Source organism: Scomber scombrus, chromosome 8, assembly GCF_963691925.1.
Source record: "Scomber scombrus chromosome 8, fScoSco1.1, whole genome shotgun sequence".
Classification (NCBI taxonomy): domain Eukaryota; kingdom Metazoa; phylum Chordata; class Actinopteri; order Scombriformes; family Scombridae; genus Scomber; species Scomber scombrus.
The window spans coordinates 4,528,469-4,551,336 of NC_084977.1; the positions used below are offsets into that span (position 1 = coordinate 4,528,469).

A 22,868-nucleotide genomic window follows, 5' to 3' on the forward strand; every position below is an offset into this window, starting at 1 on the left:
TCTGTGTTAATGTAACCAAGACCTTTTAAACTGTACCTGTTTCTATTCTTTGGTTCATCCTTTGGGTATTCATATGAATGTAAACGCATTAAAAAAAATCCGATAACTGGTTCCTGAATAAACTCACCGTGCTATACTGTCATGTGTGATGCACCACATGGCTTTTAACAGATGTGTGTGGGCGATATATGAAGATGTATAGTATCTGAGTGTCTTTTCTCTCTACATATAGCAGTGATAAAAGACACATTTCTTCTCATATACTGTACATCTTCATATATATATATACATATATCATAGGGCTGTCAAAGTTAATGTAAATATATTTTAACGGTACTATTTTTTTGGATGCACAATTAACGAGCACATGTTCTGTTTGACCCTTGGCCCGACCGGTAGACCCTTTTTCTCCACAGTGTTAACCGGCCTGCATGCTGTAGCCACCAATTTAGCTATCACTGTTGAAAGTTTGTTCATGTGTCTCTGTTGCAAATGATCTAGTGTGGTCTGCCTTTGGTGTGAGGAGGGCTCTATGTATCAGCTGTATGCTCGGACAACATATTTTTGGAGCATGCATTATTTCGTTGTTCTGGATTGTTTCAGTAATGATAAACATACATTTGCATAAAGCAAGCATATGCGTCCTCTCCCATGTTGATAAGAGTATTAAATACTTCCTATCATTTTAAAGTTCATTTAGAACAAATAAAAAATGTGCGATTAATCTTGAGTTAACTCGAAACAATCATGCACGATTAAATATTTGAATCGATTGACAGCCCTTATATGTAAATATATATATACATACCTATATGTATGAAAATGCTTCACATTCTTTAATGCTGATACTGTATGTGGAAAACTGCACTGGAATCAACTCCTGTCTCAGTTTCAGCGACTGAACTCTCAGATGATGTAGCTCTCTAATTCCTCCCTTCTGAGTTGGACTATATCACTCAGCCGGTAATGTGTCGAATCGTCTTTATTGACAGCCTCCATCATCGCTTAGAATCCACCTTAACACCAGCCCTGGCACCTGAATAGATTTCCTATCATGGAGCCTGAGCACAGGCGCCACGCTCTTAAAATGTGACAAATGCAAATGGGATGAGAGAAATCAAATGTGACTAACGTGTAGGGAAACAGAGAAAATCAATTGTCTCCTGAACAAATGGATGAGCTATTAAAATGATTGTGTGCTACAGGAATATATTATCCTCCGCAGCTGCCAGCAGAGGCAACAGTGACTCAGATTCCAAGTCTGCTTGGCCCGAGAAAGCGCACAGAGCGCCCACTAAGGCAATTATATCCACATCCTGCATGAGCGGGATATGTGATTTATCTGCCTGTTCTCATGCTAATAGCTCTTACACATTATCATCATACCAAGCATAAAACATGCAGTAAAAACATAAATGTGTAAGTGGCTTTTTTCAACTGGACTCTCAGGCCGTAAATGTGTTATTTGCCAGACTTAATTAGTCTGTTTGTCTTTCGGTGATGCTAAAGACTTGGCTTTGAAGCAACGTTGCCATTTTCCAACTTTTTTTAAAACACAAAAGCTTTTGACTCACATAGAAATGGAGCTTGGGAGTTTGAGACCATCCTTTGAACTGTTGTTTCAAATCATGATGAAGAGCCGTTTCTTTCCTCACCCTTTTTGTTCGTGATATTGAGAATAAAGAATTAATTAAAACTTCGATGCCAAAGAGAGAAGATATGAAACATAACAAAAAAAAAACTTTTATAAAAAACAGTTTCAGCCGGCTGAAGTTTGGATAAGCACATTTCATCGTTCTCTGTGGGGTAGGAAGGCTTCAGAAGAGAAAATCCAGTCATCAGATAAAGACAGTCACTGGGCTTCAAATGTGGTCTGTTTATTAACACTTCAAAACAATCAGAACATCTCAGCAGGCATCGAAAAGGTTACCCAGCATGGAAATAACACCAATTTTCTTGATTTAAGAGTTTCTGAACTGATGGTTTGGAATAATTTTGAAAGATGATGATCATGATATCCAGACGTGATCCTTTTAGCTGGGAGGAAATGTCAAAAAGGAGAGTCATCTGCCTTTAAATGGGATACAGCTCCACGTGATATTGATGGGATAGTAACCTTCTAAAATGACAGGTTTAGTGGCGTCTGAAACGTGGACCCATTAAACTTTTAATAAACTAAATCACAAAAATGGCCCACCGTGCTGAGTGACCAGTGTCCTTCAGGAGAACTGAGACATCACACATTCTGCTGTGTGTCCTGATAAATTCGGGTGTCAGGATTTGACATTGGTGGGAAATGCCTCCACACAAGAGGTAATGGAACAGCAAATAAGAAAAATATAAGATACAGTCCTCAAATTCCATACTTGAGTAAAAGCAGTAATACATTAATGTAAAAGTACTTCATTACTAATAAAATCAAATCAAATCACATTTTTATTGTCTTCTATAGTTGTTAGTTGTTAGTGGCATAGCCTAATAAAAACTGCATTTACATGTTGAGGAACACAACTATTATATGTATTTTTTTCCATTTAAACAAAAAACAGGTTTAAAACAAAACTGAAAAGTTATCCTTAAAATGTAAAAAACAAAGTTACAAAATAAAAAAAACACTCAGTCTCAGTTTAGTCAGTCTTCTCAGGTCTTCGTGGCCTGAAGCCATTACTCCATTTGGTCACTGCTTTCTCTGACTCATTGTTCTGTGCTGGAGGGTCATTAGAGGGATGTTTGTGTGAGGCGGTAGAACATCTGGTTGGACAGGCAGGACCTCTAGCCTGACTTGATCCTCCTCATGCTGGAGGAGTAACGCTCACAGCAAGAGGAGCTCATGTGGAGGATGATTCATTTTTACTCTCTGCTACCACCTGCATGTTCTTGAACTAGCACCCCCCCACCCCCCCCCCAATGGCACCCTGAATCAGCCGCTGCCACGGCACCTGGGAATGGACGTGCCTGTAGTGATGGGCAACCAGAATTTTAAGCCACTCTGGCCTAGCTGTCTCCACAGATTCAAAGTCCTCACATGTCCTCACATGTAGTTAATATTTTCCTTATTAATGATGCATTATTTCACCACCTGTGACCCATCTGCTATTATTCAGAATGTTCATTTTCATGACCCAACCGCCCAATCCGTTGATTAACCGCAATCATGTACAAGCTATGTTTAAAAAGTGTTTGAGGCTGAGATTATAACAAAAGACCACAGTAATATATTGAAATCATTTTAAGGTTTACTTTAGCTAATACATCCATTTAAATGTGTCCTTACCTTACAGACTTGGGGAACCAAAACTGTCAAATTAAACTAAGGAGGATCTACAGAGTCTATGTGATTAATGATCTGTGTGTCACTATGACACCTTACATAAAAACATAGAAAAGTCGAGCTTTTGAAGGTATTACTTTTTTTTAATGTTACTCTAATATATTTCTAACTCGTACTTTTGATATTTAAGGACATTTTTCTGATTGTACTTGTACAGATTTGAATGCAGGACTTGTTCTTGTTCAGCTCCTCCTTTTACTTAACTTAAAGGATCTGAATATTTCCTCCGGCACTGCTGCAGTGACAGACAAATGTACTCTGAGGACAAGGGAGGGGTAGGAAATCTCATACAACTGCATGACATCAGGGTCACATAAGACATGCACATGAACACACATCTGTGACAGACACACACACACACACATACACACACAAACGGAGACACACTGAAAGTCACTTGAGACATGAAGCGTCATCACAAATGGGCATGTGTCCCAAACTGCAGGGAGTCCTTCCAACAGCCTGGCTTATAGATGAAGGTTTCTGTGAGCACACACATAAGAAAGCACATTCACTCTCACACACACTTTCACACACACACACACACACACACACACACACACACACACACACACACACACACACACACGCACAAGCAAACACATACACTGCCTCCTGCTGCTGCTCCTGGCGAGCTATGAGACGTGGCCTGCTGACTAGAGAATGGCAGAATTGTGTGTTTGGGCCATCTGCTGCTGAGACTGATATAGATATCTTTCTCTATCACACACTCACACACACACACACACACACACACACACACACACACACACACACACACACACACACACACGCACACACACACTAGACACATAAACGCAAAAAGTATGTCTACACCATTTGCACGCACACACACATACAGTATAATATGTAGTGGTGATTAATACCTATTTATACTAATCTATATATAGCTAGCACTTCTTTAAAAACCACACATGAAATGTATTACTACAATGATTTTGAGAAATATGCTTAGCTGAGTTCATATTGTTTATTTCAATAATCATGGGAAAACATTTATGTCAGCCTTCTGATTGTAATATGGATTTGGAGAAGTTGGGAATTGCTGACAGAAAAGATACATATCTGTCTCCTGGTGAAAAGAACCACATCACCAGTGTTGGCAAAATGGCTCCAAAGCCACAATGACTGACAGTTATGCTGGGTTCACATCATACAGAATGGGTGGTAGAGATAGCAAATATTCCAACGCTTATGACTTACGAACATCACATCATCCTACATATCCAGATGTTTGAGTTTAATACATAGCTCATATACAGTCCCAGTCAAACAGAAGTTTGACTTTCCTAATCAAGTGAATGGGAAAGTTGGAAAATGTGTCTAAACCTTTATATTTATTGTACATACAAAGTTGGGCTTAATTATGTTGAATGATAGACTTTTAGCTGACATGAGATACCTATCTGTACAGTGTCCCAAAAGGACATAACACAAGGAAAAGCAAAATATATAAACATTAAAGATCACCTCCTGACATATTTTAAAACTTATCAACTCAATTTCAAGCGTTTGGATTTTAAAGGGACCTATGCCAGACTTTTATTTGTGGATTTTTCCTCTGCTTTTAATACAATCCTACCTCACATTTTAACCAAAAGGCTACAAGAAGACTTTGAGCTGAATAACAACCATGGTGTTCTCTCTGAGAGAAAGTGCTCATCTACTGGTTCACCTCAACGCTGTGTTTTGTCACCACTTCTATACATCTTATACACAAACATGTGCCAAAGCAAACATGAAAATAGATTCATTATTAAGTATGCGGTGGGGTGAACAGTCCCACCTCCAAATGAATATAGCAAAAACCTAATATATGGTTATTGATTTCAGGAGGAACACCCATATGCATGAAGACACTTTAATCAAAGGTCAGACTATCGCGGTGGTGCAATCCTATAAATATCTTCAAACTGTCATTGATGACAAACTGAATTTTGAAGCCAACTGTGAAGCTGTATGCAAGAAGGGTCAACAGCATCTGCTCTCTCACTTCATATTGACCATACCATTGTGACCATGTTTTATCGTGCTTTTATTGAATCTGTGTTATCTTTTTTCTTCGGTGTCACGGTTCGGTCACACATCCTTAAAAGAGAGGAATGCCTTGAACCTAATTGTCAAATGGTCTTCTCGATTGATTGGTGAGTTTCAGCTTGTATTCCAGACAGTTACAGAGGATTGCTTTTTCTATTTTAAATAATGACTCTGACCCTTTGAGCTGTGAGTTCCAGCTTCTCCCCTCCAGACGGAGGTATTTGGTCCCTAAATGCAAGACCAAGCGCTATCGGAACAGTTTTATTCCTGCTGCCATCATTGAGCTGAATAAGCTGTAACTATACACACCTTGCACGTGACTTATTTATGTATCTATTTATTTATGTATATCTATTTTTTAGCCAAGAATCTGTGTTATTTTATATTCATTACATCCTTGGATCAATAGCCACTTTTATCTTGGTCACTCCGTGTCTTAGGAAATCTGTGTGTTTACTGGTGAAGCCTTGAGCTTTGGAGCACTTTTATCTTTATTGTGTTTTATTCTTTTGGTTGTTATGGTGTAATGTTGTATGTATGGATGACAACTCACTGCAAAACAAATCTACCTACGGGTATGAATAAAGTAACCTCTTTTTATATAAAGACACCAACTATGGCGCGCAGGTGGTCGAGTGGTTAGAGTTCATGCAATATACGCAGCAGACCCCGGTTTGAATCCCGGTCGGAGGTCCTTTACTGCATGTCACACCTTTATCATGTGTCCTGTCTGTCTACTGCTAAATAAAGATGTCTATGCCAAACAAAATCTTTAAAAAAAAAGAAAAAAAGACACCAACTATCTACGTAGCCTACTGACACATGGTATAAGGATAAAAATCAAAGAAAATGATGAATGACCAAATCAACTAAATTTGGGCAAGTTAATAAAATCGGGCCGTTGAGTTGTGCTGCTACTAGAGTAATTACGGTAGCCTAAAAGCACTCATTCGGATTTGGAAATCTCGGGTTATGGCCAAATCCACAAAGAATGGATTGCGCCTGCATATAGCTTCATGAATTTCGTGGCATTTGCACCCCAAGGTCCTGTCCACCAAAGATTTTGCGCTAATAATGTGCTGGCACCAACACGCCCAGGAAGTTCTGCAGCTGAATGTAATTTACCCTTGTTTTGCATCTGTTGGAGTTAGTTGAGTTGTTTCCAGTTTTTCAGGCTTTTCTCCACATTTTAGCACACAGATTTGTCCATAATGAAAACTGCAGAAAGCATAAAAGCCTCAAATTGCATGACTTTAATTAACAGAACACACACACACACACACACACACACACACACACACACACACACACACACACACACACACACACAGAGAGAGAGAGAGAGAGCCCTCCACAATAACAAACCAGCTTTCATGTATTTAGCTTTTCTTACTTCTCTAGTATTTTGCATTTATAACATAATCTACTGAAATGTCCAATGTGAAAATACAGGTATTAATGTGACTCAGGCAGGTTACATTACATACATGTCTGAATCTAACAATAATGTATGAATATTAACTCATATACATTAATGCAAATGGCAAAGATGCACCATGGTGCTATTTTCTTGGCATCACAGTTTGCAGTGAATTTTTACCTTTTCAGATGCTTTATGAATTAGATGCTATTTCTTTGGTCTCATTTGCACTAGTCTAGTTATAATCTCCCTGCCTCTCTACTTTATGCTGATCTAGAATAGAATAACCACGTCCTGGTTTAAACTCTGTAAATGAAGCACAGGACATATATACGATTGATATCAGTCTTCCCAGAACATGTTGAAGTATTTCTTTGAAATAAAATCATGAAAAAAGAAAGAATCCAGCCCCAGGGAGTGTGTCAGTGGAAATGGAGAATAAGACCTTTCATGAACACATCCATCTTTAAACGTTTGAAAGATGAACTCATATCTGAGCAGAAAAACACCTACACTGCTCTTGTTTGCTTTTTATGGCCCCATTAGTTACAATGGGTGACATTTTAAAGAGAACGGCTGTTATTAATTTTTAACTGTTGTTGTTAACCGTGTATGTGAGAGGATATCCTTTATTGAGATATCATATTTTTTCAGACTAAGGTATTGTTCAGTGCTGGATGGCTTATTTTGTTCTTCTTCATTGAGCTGAAATACCACCTAGTCCTTTCTAGAAACGTCTTTATTGCTGAACTTTTGAGTCCAGTCCGCTCTGAGGCAGAACAATAAAGAGAGTAAACATCAGGAGCCAAACAAACCGGCAGAGGAGACTCAAATAACACCCGGATCAAATTGTATTGACATTTCTTTCCTGCAATTAGGAAAACAGGAATGACAGAGACAGACAGCTCCAGGGAGGAATTCAGTGTGTGTGTGTGTGTGTGTGTGTGTGTGTGTGTGTGTGTGTGTGTGTGTGTGTGTGTGTGTGTGTGTGTGTGTGTGTGTGTGTGTGTGTGTGTGTGTGTGTGTGTGTGTGTGTGTGTGTGTGTGTGTGTGTGTGTGAGGGAGAGAGAGACCAAGCTCAAGCAAAACAAATGTCAAGTTATTTTATCTGTCATAAAGACCAATTAGCAGAAGCATCTATTATTATCTTCGATTTTATGAACTGTTAAATGAAACATTAATTTCTCTACATATCAGTCCTTGAATAAATATGTTATTAGGGTTTTTTTTTCCATTTTCAAGAACATAATTGAAAGAAACAAATATAACATAGAGTCAGAAAAACACCATATTTACTAGAATATACAGTGTAAAAACCCACTGCATGGTCTCATATTCTAAAAGCTCATGTAAATTAGTTGTTTGATATATTGTGAACAAGTGTGATAAATGCAACTATAGTTACTTATTTGTTACAGCAATACACACAAAAAAGACAAAAAAAACATCAACTTACATTCTCAGTCATTTTCACTTCTTTTATAAATCACTTCATAATTCAGACTTTTTGGTTTAAACTCAAAGAGTTACTTTTCAGTAGAAAACACTTTTATAACTGCAATCAAAAAAGGAAAAATGATTTGATTATATGTGAAATTATTACTTGCATGACATGGAGTCATGTAGAGTTAATGGATTTCCTGTGATTTTTTAAAAAGTGATTACTTCCAGACAATATACTCCATTTTCCAAGAAACCTTCTGGCAATTATCAAACTTCAGTTCCAAGAAAAAGTTTGCTAGAAATTCCATTTGTATATTACTAAATTGTTTTTCTTAGTTATGTTGCATTGTTAGTTATAATCGATGCCGCTGTTGTGTTCACAATGGCAATTTTTGTCAAGTCAAAGGGAAAGGTTGGGGAGGCAAATGTACAAAACACAGGCTGATGTTTGCATCCTGAGGCCCGTGTGTGTTTAGGTTTAGTAAACAAAAGCTCTTTAGCAGAAGTTCATGAACGATGGTGATGTTTCAGTTACATTTTATTGAACATGTCAGGTCTTGTATTTTTTTCCCTGGGGCTCTGAGGCTGACTTCCCCCGTAACATCACCACTTCCCCTCAAACGTACTACTCTGCATGTTTCCCCCTTTTAACCAATATGAACACTACAGTCACTTAACTATACTGTGCTATATATATTTAATTGTCACACCAATTGTGATACTGTGTACTGTGTGCACTCAGCCTTCTTCTCACTGCTGCTCTTACTTTCATACTTACTTTTTTAATTCTCATTTTATTTTATCATTGATGTTTTCATCATTTTTTGCTGTTGCTATTTAGTCACATATAAACATGATTTATTTCCACACAGTCTTGGACTTGCACACAATTAAAAGCACAATTTACTGGTGTCAGTCTTTCATTTAGAATAAATTATATTATATGTTTCAGCCATACACAATCACCTGATCCTTTGTTTTCAAGCTTATTATCTTATAGCATTATAAGCATTCAGACATATTAAAATGTATGACTATAACACTGCTGACCTGATGAAAGTGACTATGTCATCTAATTATCTGTACAAACACAAATCACTTTGCATGGTATAGTCAGTATAAGGAAATAGGTATTAAAAGGAAATTATTGCTTATTTGGGTGGTTATAAATGATCATTATAAAATGACACTCATCATATAATGAGAGAACCCATGTTATTTAAATGACCAAAGTAGTCTAAATAATTACCAGTAAATAAACATTAACATGGCCTAACAAGCATGAAGGAACAATCAATGATCTAAAAATGATTTTTACACACAGTGAACAATTGTGAGTCAGCTGAATCATCACTTCATTTGAATACGTGATTATATGCGTCTCTCAAACATACATACAGCTTTCCTGCACTTCAGGCTCTTGTGCAGGTCATTCGTCTCTGCTTTTCTATTGACAATTTAATTATGACTTAATATAGCTGTCAGATCACACACTCCAAGCCACTGCCTGGAAACTTAGAATATTTAAACATTTAAATAAATTTTATTACAGGAAAAAAGTACCCATTGGCAGTTATAGGTATTAACACCTGTGTTTTTACAATAGGAGGTGCTATACCATATTATTTTAGGAAAAGTCAAAGACTACCGGGGGACATGAACATTTTATTTAAACATAGTAATATACAATTAGTTGTTATAGTGTTTTTAGATGTTTAGTTGTAATTGTTATGGACTCATGGTTTTGGGACTCTTGGTTGGTTTTACTGTGTTACATTTATGTTGTATTTTGGGTCATTTGGTTTTGCTCATTTATGTTATTTGACTTTTCTTTAAAGGACTTTCTTGAATTCTTAGTTACTTGCGGTGTTGCGTACTTGAATTTTGTTTTCTTGGATAGTTAGATTTCTACTGGGTTGTTATTGAGAGGTGTTGGGTTTTATGGGTCTGGTTTGCTCTGTGTTTCCCTTGTGTCTTCCTCAACTCTTCCATGTTCATGTACACCTCCTCACACCTGCCCTGCATCTTCCTCATTAGCCCTGCTCCTAATGTCTTCCCCAGCCTATCAGCTCCCAGCATTCCCTCATGTTGTGCCACTTGTCTGATTAGTTGAGTTTGTATTTAGTCCAGTTTTCAGTTCAACCTTTGTCAAGTCATCTGTTCAGTTCAGCCGTGTCTTGTACTTATTTTAATTATAATCCGCTTCGGTCACTCTCATCCCATGACATATTGTACTGCACAGTCAAATGTTAAGCCTCCATTGTTGCATGAAAAGTGACTAGAAGAAACCACCTCAGATGAAAAGGTCAATCAAGTTATACTATCATAATAAGAGCATTTCTAAGTTGGACTGATGATGGGTTGGATGCTACATGTCAGTTGTGTGCATGCACTGAGGAGGTTTAGAGAGTTACTCCTTATTTCAGGATATGAAAGCACCAACACACAGTTGCACATAGAGATAGAAGCACACATGCCATAATTCCCACATTCCTGCCAAAAAAAGCAAAGAGATTCCTGTGAGAATTTAAAAAAAAACAACTGCAATCTCAGTAGTTAGTATTTGGCCACAGTCACAAGTCAATAAAGTGTAGAAGTCCATCATATTCTTAGCCCCAAAGTCAATAATCTACATATATTGTGTTTATATGTTTTTATTACCTAATGCAATATTCATCTCTGTTTGTCTCCTGCTTCCAGGTCTTTCTCCAGCCTATCAGATGACAGCGAGGAAGCCAGGGCCAGGTACCTCTACAGGCAGTGGGTGGGACTTGGTTTGACGGATGTCCAACTGTCCAATCACACAGCGCTGCTCATCCTACCTGGCTCCACGCCCAACACCATCACTGACAAGTCTAGCCGCCAGTGTTTCCTGCCCAACGGGACCCCGTGTGACCAGCGAGGGCCCAACGACCTGCCCAAGCAGCAGTTCTCCTACGCCGCCTACTCTGCTGTGGGAAGTCTGCAGGTACCATACCAACACTCTTGTATTGACATTTCCTAATCCAAAGGTTGCCTCACCCTCGTGGCTGCTGGCTCTATTTTCCTGCTCTTCCTCCCCCTCATCACCTACATATTGTCAGATTGTCCAAGTGTCCAGCCCCCCCCCCCCCCGGCCCGTGGGAGGGTCAACAGTAAAGGTCAGAGCCAGAGGTTGTGGCTTTAAATGTTACAGCGTGGCGGACCACAGTCAAAGATCTAAACGTATGTCAGCGCTGTTATTTTTAGCAAATCAGGCAAGGACAAAGATGACATTTATATTAGTTTTTTGTTTTTTCCCCCTTGGTAAAATCTCCAAATGATTGGTGATACAAATAAATAGTCCTTATAAGACTTCTTTGTCTGCAGCTTGTTTAACACATCCTGACAATACTAATTATGTACTTTTATAGAATATTTTGTCCATAATTTAAGGTCATCATGGCTTTATTTAATAGCAATTTAAGTCCCTATCTTAGCACATAGGAGCCAATGCATAAACTCCTCTTATACTTCTTTATCCCATCCACAGAAGTGAAATCTGCTGTAAGCTTCAGCATTCAACTTTTTGAATAACTTTGGCATAGCTGAACCTGAGTAACATGATGCTTTTAGCAAATATCAGCGATGAAAGAACAAAAGTACCAAAATAATTTATAGAAAGCTATAAAGCAGCTTTAAGCTTGTTAAAACCTACATAGATTAGAGACCTATACTTGATGAGACTTTCCATCAACATACATACATTATTTTAGTCTGGACAGTCAGGGAGAGGCGTAAATTGAACGAGTGAATACAGATACAACACATTGGTGAATGGGTTATGTCCAGAAGCAACCTTTCTCACGTTTTCAGGTACCAGTCAGAAATGGACATCCATCAAAACTTGGTGAGACAGTTTGCCTAAAAAAAAAGATAAATATAAATTAGCATCCTGCATGGAGAGACTTCAGGCTACAAACATTTCTTCTCAGGTGTTGGATGATATAAGAAGGATTTATATTACTTTGTACTTTTTGCTTTCTTTGGAGTTAGGGGCCTGGGGTTAGAGAACAACAGATACCTCCATCTAAGCAGGAAGAAATACACCTCTAACGTTACTCTAAATTTGTCTTATGTGCAAATTGGGCCTTGTTAGCTGGTTTAGTAGCCATTCAGGAACATTCAGGAACCACCTGTTTTTCTTTCCAGAGTTTGAGCATGTGTGAACCCTGTAGACTCACTGTGAGGACGGGAGGCAGTGCAGCTAGTTTTTGATGGTCAGTAAATACCTCCAAACTGAAAAGGGGATGACACTCTTAAACTCATAAATATTCATAGCAATAAACACAACTTTTAAACAAACTTACAAAATCCAATTAATTTTTAAACCAATATCTTGCCGTTAAAAAAAAAAGACAGATTTATAAATGTTATCCTTCAAAGTGTAGAAATGCACATTATAGATGCTGTATATTTACTTCATTTAAATGGGTCATCCTCCAGAGGATCTTTTTTATATATATATATATATATATATATATATATATATATATAAATAGAACAGAAGGAGAAATTTACTTGGTACGGTGCCTCAGGCCATCTCTTTCAGACAAGAGATAGTCCACACATTATACATTACAATTCGATAAGAATAGACTCCCTGATTAGAACAACACCAGCTAGAGTCAATGCAGAAAGCATACAAATCCTCAACATGGTGTTTGCGTCCTGCTGGATGCCCTGTAAATCTTCCGCCATCTTTCAGGAGTGTGAAGGTTAATGTAAGTCATTATGCATGTAGTCTGCCCGCACTAGCCGGCAGACACACACACACACACACACACACACAAAGAAATACAGTCACAGTATTTTTAGAGGGTTTTACTTCTCTGTATCTCGGGAACTGAGAAAGGGGTTGAAGGAGACGCTTGTTATTCCCTTGAGCCTCTGCCCAGCCTGAGGGCAGATGAAAAGTTGGAGTCATTCTCTGAATACCAAGTTTTCCTTCTCTTTTTTTTCTCTCTCTCTCTCACTCGTTCCCCTTTCCTCGCTTTGCTCGATCCATCCAGCTGTCCGTTTGTCGGGAGTCTACCCAAAGGAGGGTCACAGTCATCCATCACCAGATTATTTCCTATCTCCGTTCCTACACGCTGCCTTGAATTAAGCGGCAGTTTGCCGGATCTAAACATGGCTTTCAGACAATTAAATATGGCGTTTGTGATGGATGGATGGTGGCCTAGAATGAGTATAGCGGGCTAATAAGTCCTGCTGTTGGTGGCACCGTTTTTTTTGGTGCTGCAGGAGCTATGTCCTCTGACACACACATACACATGCACACACAAACACACACAGAGTAAGTCAGAAAGATAAAGTAAGACAATTGCATCATTGTCTCAATGTGGGCCAGAAGAAGGTAATTTGAGCAAAATTATTTTATGTAATATTGCAAGATGAAAACTGTAGTAAAAAACTAAAAAACATACATTCTAGATGTCTAAAATAGTTTAATGTCACATATCTCTCTATTCTAACATTTTGTAATTAAACCTCTTCTGTTGCCACCTGTGTATCTCTGTCTATTCATAACATGTACATTTCAGAGGCAATAATTGTGCATGAATTATTAATAATCCTCCAATTTCCCTTGATGGTTTGTGGAATGATGTGCTTGATTATAAGGGACAGGGCTTGTTGAGGGGATTGCATGTCATGTTGGTACTGTAGGGAATTTATTACAGTGTTAATTCATGGACAGACAAGTGTGTGGCTATTGGAATCTGAATTTGTTCAAATTGCACAAGGCTCAGTCTTGGGGCTCTGTTCTGTTCACTCTTTACTTAAATGATGTTGCATCTGCAGTAACTGGATGTAATATACATCTTTATGCTGATGACACCATATTGTATTACATTGTGGTTGCTGCACATTCTGCTTTAACATCACTCCAACACTTCTTTTGTTAATTAGAAGTTGCAAACAATGGCCATAAATTAGTTTTAAATGCTTCCAGGAGTTTGTGTTTTAGTTTTTAGTCGATTAATTTGTTTTAACTTTGAACTGTTTTTATTTTCTCTTAAGGTTTCATTAATTTACTAATTTGGCTTCTTATTATATGTTCTTTATTTGTGTCTCTTGATGCCTTGAACCTTTAGTTTTTGTAGTCGGCTATACCGTAAATGAGGTCTCTACCTCAATGTATTTCTGAGCTGAAATGAAGGTTATATAAGTAGCCTACATATAATTCAAACTTTATATTTTGTCATATTCATTTATTAGATTAGTTCAGGTAGAGACAGTTCTCAGGTAGAGGTCTCACAGATTTATTTTAAATGTGGTGACCTTGTATAACAATGACCTACTTTAATTAAAAATCTGTTGTTGGAGTTATGACAAGGAGTGAATAATGCAATGCACCAAGGTGAACGTAATGACCACAAACATAGCCCATAAAGTAAATTAATTATCATGCAGCTTTTCTTTTGGTGGCAACTGTTGCCCCTTGCGGCCCTGTACCATTCCACCACAGTATATGGGGGTTGGGGATTGGGAACCACTGGCTTAGACGGTTTCGCACTAGAGCTTAAGGAAGTTTTAAATACAATGTTAACTTTGACTTCATCAATGAATAATACTTTACTTTTAAATAAACTTCTGTAGCCCTTTCATATGGCATCAAATACAATTGCATCAGTGTAGACAATAAAATAATAGCAAGGGTTTTGGCATTGAGAGTTTTGTTATACATGCTGATGAGCAGGGGGAAGGGGAATTAGAATATTTTAACTTGCTTATTCATGGATAACCGCTCAGTCACGGTGGAATCAAATGTTCATGTACCCAGCTTTGAGACCTTAACTGGAGTCTGTGTTAGCTGTGTTGCTCCATCTAAACAACGAGCGCCTTACTGAACAATATCTCTATTACACTCACATGTCATGACTGTTGGACACAGTGAGGTTTGACCCTGTGACCCTCTGCTTACAGGACCATTTTTTTCTAATCCCACTGCCACTGCCTGAAAAACACATGCTCTCAACAGGCACATACATACATATGAATTACTCATGATGTCTCCATCCCAGTACACTGTTGTACAGTGGGGAAAAGACCCTAAAAGTAGTTTTGTTTGCTTTCATGATACAGCTTAGAAGTAAATTACAATGTTTTATTTGTAGAATCCTTTTTGCCTAACACATTGTTATTTTTAGGATATAGAAAACTAAATAAGCAGTTATAAAGATAGGAACACATGATCGAAATTGACACCAGAGACACACCCAATTGTCATAGCAGCCCAATAGGACTAGTAAAGAAAGAGGTGAAACATTACACAAGCATCATCCCAGGCAACATCAACATCCACAGAGTACAGAAAATCCTCCTGGCACAGTAAGCATTCACCAGAGGGTGTTATCCATCAAGTGAAGCGAGAGACCAGCCTCCCTATTGAGCCTCAGGCCCACTTGTTTAAAGCCGTAAGGCACATGAATAAGTGTATAGACTAAGTAAATACAGTATGGACATACATAATTACAGCTGGTTATTTTTGATTCTTGCTATACATCTCCTTGATAAACAGCCAAATGTCTTCTTGGACAGTTTGCCTGTCGAAATAAAAATATATCTTAAGTTGGCTATTAAGTATGCAGTTTTCTCATTCATCTAAAATGTAAATGTGGTATTATATATGCTGCTTTAATATATTGGGAATACATTACATGCAGTTAATTTACCCGTCAAAGTATATTTCATCTCCCTGACTGCCTCTTAGTCTGACTGTGAAATTTGACTGAATTTATAATGGCCCCTAGCAGATTTCTTGTAGATGAAGAAATCTGACAGCAAATAAAACATAGTTCATGGTTGTCTTTTCCTAATAGTTGCCCAAGGAGTTTATATGAAATAGTAAGGTTCCTTTTAAAAGGAACCTTTAGTCTGAACAGTTGACAAATGTTTCAAGTAATAAAAAATGTGAAAACATGTAGTTGGAAAGACAAAAAGGTCCAGTTGGTGACTTTTTATTTTTTTTTCTCGTGCATTTTTGCATGACTTTCAAATGAATTATTTCACACATTTCCGGCTTCAGGTGAAGTCCAACAAGCTGACGCCTCCAGTAGTCTGTTTAGATTTTAAGAAACTTTAAATAACTCTGTGTAATGCAACATGGCTCTACATGGTACATAATTGCCTGAACAATCAAGAAACCAGATTGTGAGACAAGATCATCAGTAGGCAAATGAGCAGAAGCCAAAGCACAGTTGCAGCAGTGCTCAGGGGGTACAGGGATACCATACTAGCAATGACTGGAGGTACAGTGGCTCTCCTCGAAAAATATGGCATGCACAATTTGCTATTTAAAAAGCCTTGCATTGAAAAACAGAAGGACTTGGTATTAAGGGTATTGCATGGAGTCAGCCTCTACAGATGAAAAGATTGTTCACAAAACTGCAAGATTAAACTTGAACATGAAGACATGCAAATACATGAAAGGAAGCTTGATGAATACTGGCAGCACAATATTTGGTAGATAAAACTAAAATAAATGAGTTTGAATCAGATGGGGTCCATAATGTTTGGCCAGGACTACCAAAGTAAAAGCATAGTGTGGACTGTAAGACATGTAGGTGGGAGTGTGCTGATATGTGGCTTCATTAGTGCAGAAGGTGTAGGGGAGATGGCATTTATAGATGGTCCTATGACTGCAAGTTTGTAGAGCCAAATAATGAATGAAAAGATGACTCTCTGTCTAAGAAGGTTAGCAGGAGAGGAATTTTCTAACATGACAATGAGCCTAAAGAAGACCTGGCCAATTATGTCCTCTGACTTGAATCCAATAGAACACCGTTAGAGTATTTTAAAGAGGAAGGTAGAGCAAAAAGAATGACAGAAAAGGACAGAGCTGACTTTTGTTGAAGTTCATCCTTAAATATGAACATTTTATTAAAATGTAATTTGTCAAAAATTCTGTTTTTCAAATTAATTGGCTGTAATTACATAATTGTCTCCAGGAAGATGCCCAAGAAATTAGTTTAAATAATATAATTTACACTTAAGTACTGTTTGACCCAAGTCTGTGAATATATCTAATATATCTGCAATATCTCCTTTTGAATACCAAAACTTGGCATGACTTATTTTTGCAGACAAATTAAATTCACTTCAAATCACCTCAAATCCGGCTGGATACAAATGACAAAGTCTAAGGTAAGCTAGGGTAAAGGCACAGGATTCATCTGTGACTCAACATCACAGCATCAAGAAGCTCACTGATGCTTTATAAATGCTCACTTTTAAGCCTTCCAAGGATAGGCTGTGGGGAAAAGCCTCTGACTAATTCAACACAGGTATAGTGAAGTGTTTGTCCTCACCCCTCCCCTATCTTCTCTCTTTGTTCATCTTTTACTCCCTTTTGTGAAGAACTTATTTTGAATGTTTGATACTGGAGACATTAATAGTATTTGCTCAGATCTATGAGTACATGCAACTCCAAGGGGCTTTAGCATTGGTTAATCCCGTGAAGGTCCATTGTCAAAACAGTGTACTGACCCCTGAACTTGGCAAGCTGCATGCTGTTAGAAGGCTATTCACATAGTAATAGAACTGGCATCACTCCAGTTCTGCAAGTTCTGCAAGTTCTGCAAACTGCTCTTTCTATTTTTACAGGATCTGTCATGAAGTCCCCAGCTGGGCATGCATCATCCATTAGCCATGGAGAGTTAGAGAAAAAGATGTCCCAATATTTTATATGGCTAGCTCTCTGACTTTAGCAAAGCTTGTTATTACAACAGTAGAGTACTCATTCAGAGTATTCCAAAGCCATCTTTTTAGAAACTGAATCTGACTCTTTTAAAAAAGATCCTATTGAATAAAAATGAAGAAGACACATTGCTGGCCTTGGGTTAAGACTAAGTCCTGGGGTTAACTGCAAAGTGTCAGATTTAGTTTCCTTGATTTGCATCCACTCAGGGGTCTTTGTTGAACATGGGTTTCCATCAGAAATCAGATTAAATAAGAATCAAGCATACAAAGAATGTGTCATAGACAATGTGTCTCCCCCACTTTGTTTTCTGCCAAAAATGCCCCCATATATCAAAAACAAAGTTGAGGAAAGCTTATCAACTTCAACCCCTAAATTGCTTCCTAGATGGAAAAAGTAAGTATCCAAGAAGCTGCTTAAAAATGTAAAACAAACATCCTTGGGTGGAGAACTTCAGTGTCCAGAAGATGTTTCCTGCTGATCAAAAAATAAGAATGAGCAGCCATGGAAGAAGCAAAAGTAAAAAGGCAAAGGGCTGATAAAAGGCAATCACACAGCCCAGCAAGTCGCTCAGGGCTAGAGAAAGGGAGCTGTGGAAGATGGAAGTGAGACATCTGTAGAAAATGGTGGAAAGCAGTTTGTGCTTACCTGCATGAAAAAGAGAGTGGGTGGTAGCACTACACACCAGTGAAAAAAGATGAAGAAACCAAGAACAGCAAAACATCAGTTCATTGCCCCCTTTACCTAAAGTATGATAGAGAAGTATATGCCCCACCAGAGGTGAGGTGCCTCCAGGCAATGACTGACATCTCCACTGACATAGCCTGACTGTAAGAGAGAGACAGTGTGAGAGGTTAGGGACTGTACTCTTAGAGGAATGGTGTAATGTATGAAGTAGTGCCCTTTAGTAAGAAACTGCTTTTGACCTTCTGCTGTCAGGGGCAGACTGACAAATGGGGTCACCACCCTGCCACTCAGACTTACAAGCAGCAATGGGAAGAGGAAAGACATGACATTTTGATAAGTTTCTTGACCAACTGGATACTGCTACTGTTAGAGCAGAGGACAATGGCTAGTGGCGGGATGGTCACGATCCCTGCTGGAGGATTCCTTCTGGAGAAAGATCTAAGAATGTAGGTGGGAGTCTGACGCATTATTTACAACAGTCGGTCGTTGAATATCTGGGCCAAAGAGGCAGATTGAAAGAATAATCTCTGGAGAGCAGCACAAATTATTCTTCCTCTGACAATGATGAGGTCCTGGGACATCGGGGTATGGGTACTTGCATGGTCTAGTCCTTGGTGATCTCAGGACAAGTCAGGATGCTGATGCAGGAGATGGATGAAATAACTTGAAGAAAAGCCACGTCGACAGAGTGTTGCAACCGTTGTGACACCGACACACAACCCAGCCAGAGAGGTGATAAAGCTGACCCTGACTCTCTCCGGCTTGGAAGATTCACCCCTGTACCTCAGCTTACTCTACAGTAGGTGTATAGACAATAGCTGGAGGCTTGGTGCTAAGCAAAGATGCACACTTTTTCTGGTAGCAGTAGATTATGAGCTCTATCTGCAGGAGACAGGATACAGGAAGATCATTAAGGGTCAGCACTGATGGGACTGTTGTTTTTCTTGGAGATCAAGAGTTGCACCAGGATTTAGAAATAATGTGGTCGATAGCTTGGTTCTGGTCCCACTACATCTCAGTATTGTATCACAGGTATATAAACAGAAGCCTCCCTCCATACTTACCTCCCAGGTTTACCACACACCTCTGCCTGCATAAAAACAACCACATACATGCATACAACCACTTCCACACAAACAACCCAATGCTACCAATTATAAATAGCCCATTTCAAATAAACCATTATATAACCTATATTACACTTGGTGTGCATATACTTAAGAGAGAATACTAGGCATACAGCACATCCAGTTGGTTAACAATGTGTGTGTGTGTGTATCTAAAGGCATACAGGTGCATTTATATGCACGTGTGTACACTTGTGCATTCATAATCACAGAGTAAACATTTGCAGGATTTGCCTCCTCTGTGTAATGCTTACCTTGTTGGAACAAACAATCTACACTCTAAAATTGATTTGTTAATAAATTATTAATTACATCCCAACATAATAAACTATATAATTCACTAATCAGGAAGCCCTGCTATATTATTTGGCTTTTGTTAAGGCATTCCATTTACATATGATATTATTACCTATTTCAATAGTAAAATTATAAAATACAGAGAATATGTCAAATTATTTCAGATTATAGTCAATTATTTTTCATTAAAAATAAGATAAGTTTAAGGCAATATCCCAGCAGAAGTTTTTTAAAGCTCCCAAAGTAATTGTTACATTTACTATACTGCTCTTCACTCTAAATATGTCAAAATGATTAATTAAGAATACTTCAGCTGCTTAATCTCTCATCAATTACAATGCAATAAATAGAAAAAGCTATACTAATAAGCTCTGTTACTATGGTAATTATGTTATGTAGAAACTACCACTATGTCATTATACTTATCTTCACATAAATCATGGCTGGTATTAATATGAACTCTGCCTTTTAGAGCATAATAGAGTTCTTCCAGGAAAAAATGTTTGAAAAAAATTGTCCACATTAATATGCAAATGTAGGAACATGTGCTCAAGAATGCAATTAAATAATGACATCATCTCCACTATAAGGGCACCCTGCAGTGTGATTATGAATATTTTGCAGTTACTATCCACACAAAAAAAAAAAAAAAAAAAAAAAAAAAAAAAAAAAAAACATTTACAGGATTATATCTTTATACAATAAAAACAGACACTTCATGATAGCATTTTTTATTTTATTATTTTATTTTATTTTATTTTACCATTTTCCATGTTGGGAGTCTTTCAGCTTTCATTGTGCGCTGTGTCTCATGGCTATTAAACATCAACAATAATTAAATATTTCCCAATGAGTGCAGCTAAAAAATGTTACCGATCATATTTTACAGGGGTTTCGTGGCACCTCAGTTTAATTAAATATTAGTGTGTATAATTTACATCAAACAACACCTGATTGAGATTTACGCATTAGCATTTATATTTGTTGTTGTCGTTGTTCCAAGCCATTAACCTTTATTACAATACATTACCATTATGTTCAAACAGTGCAAAGCCCAATAGAAATATATATATATATATATATAGTAAATAATATTTGATTTAGAAATTAATTTAAATGATTTAGAATGATTACAAATTACGTAAAAAATATTTATTGTTCAGATGTAGCGTAAATGTATTCCACATTAATTTGTTGTTGTATAATCTTGACTTGAAACCAGTCCACTAGATTATTTTTTTGCTCTTATAGAACATACTTTTTGTGAACAGAACATTTGTTAAAGGATAAATGTGTTATGGTGAACTGCAGACTGACTACAAAAAATGTCCTTGGGCTAAAATGAACGTGGAGGAAGGTTTGAATACATTACATTTTGAAAAATATAGTTTAACAAATGAGGTTGAAAGACTACATAATTTGCTGTTTCGTTGTCGAAATGGACATTTAACCTTTTTTCCCACTGATGGGTTAGATACTCATTATCACATGACTCATTGCTGGACTCTGTGTAAGGGCACCAGACACATTCTCAGTCACCACCCTTATGAGGGCAAACATTTGGTTAATAGGGCAACAATACTTGTGTGACATGCCTTCAATCAAATACACGTCTTTGAGGTCCATTGCATTTCCAGCACGGCCAGGTGGAAACAAGTGTTCATTAATAAATCGGCTATGGTGTGAGTTCTTCAAATGTGTGAGTTGTGGTCTGAGTTGTTGAAAATGTTTCATTTTGCAATTTTGCTGAAGTCTTGATAAGCTCAACTGGTGAATTTTCTTGGTTCCTGGCATTTTAATGATAGTTTTGTTCAAAACAGGTATTTTGGGTGTCGTAGTGGTGTTCATTGCAAATCAAGCAGCACAACTATGTATGCTTTAAATAGTAAATATGCCCAATGCCGTTTGAGTAGTAAGCTTCTATGTTTTCCTCAAATCAGTCATTTATGTCCTGTCCTGGCTCAGTGTACCACTTAAAGAATAATCAATCAGAATATGTTAATTTTGCAATGAATGTGTGTTTTTAGGACTATTGTACCAAGACATGTCATCAGAGAAAAAATGAATTATACAAAGACAGGTTGGTGTTGGCATGGCTAAATATTATTCATCATTTGGCACTTTCATTTCCAATGTCACACTGAGATGATCGGCTTTTAAGCGGGAGAGTTGATCTGTGAGTTACAGTCCACAGTTTTCATAGCTGCTGTTTTCCATTCACTTTTTATACATTTTGCGTGGCTTTTCATATTTAGAGCTACATCACAGCTACCCACACAGTGACTCTCTCAAAAGAAACATAAGTGCTCTTCTAGTGACTGTCAAAGGACCACCATCCCTTTCCAGCTGAAACATGGAGAGCCCAAGAGGAGCTACTCATGACTTGTTAACTCTGGTTCCACCATCCTTTTATCTGTGCAATTTCTGTTGTTTTTGCATATTACAGCTTGACCAGTTTTTGACCTTTTGTAAACAACAAAAATACCATATACCTCAAATGCAGTTTTAATTTAGTTTCTATCTTATATATTGCCGTGTAGCTTGTGAAGTTAAAGTGACTCTCTCAACAACGCCACCACCCAGCATGCCTCTCCTTGTTGTCTAACATAATAACAGTGTGATTGTGAAAGCACTCCATTAATTCAATGTGTAAAGAGTTAATTACAGGCTGTAATCAAGCAACTTTCAATCAGTAAGGCTCCAGAAACAATCCCATGACATCTTCGGTCTCCTCCCTGCATGGGTGCTTCTCTTTCTCTTTACCATTTTCCACTCATTTCATATACT

At 37.7% G+C, this 22,868-nt stretch overlaps 1 protein-coding gene across 1 annotated transcript in view; it reads left to right on the forward strand.

Annotated features, from left to right (window-relative positions):
* The window catches only part of LOC133984718 (inactive N-acetylated-alpha-linked acidic dipeptidase-like protein 2), a 354,227-nt gene that overhangs the window by 75,536 nt on the left and 255,823 nt on the right, over window positions 1-22,868 (forward strand). Inside the window, exon 4 of the mRNA XM_062424175.1 lies at window positions 10,953-11,220. Within this exon, the coding sequence (XP_062280159.1) occupies window positions 10,953-11,220 (268 nt within the window). The remainder of the gene's footprint in view (window positions 1-10,952; window positions 11,221-22,868) is intronic.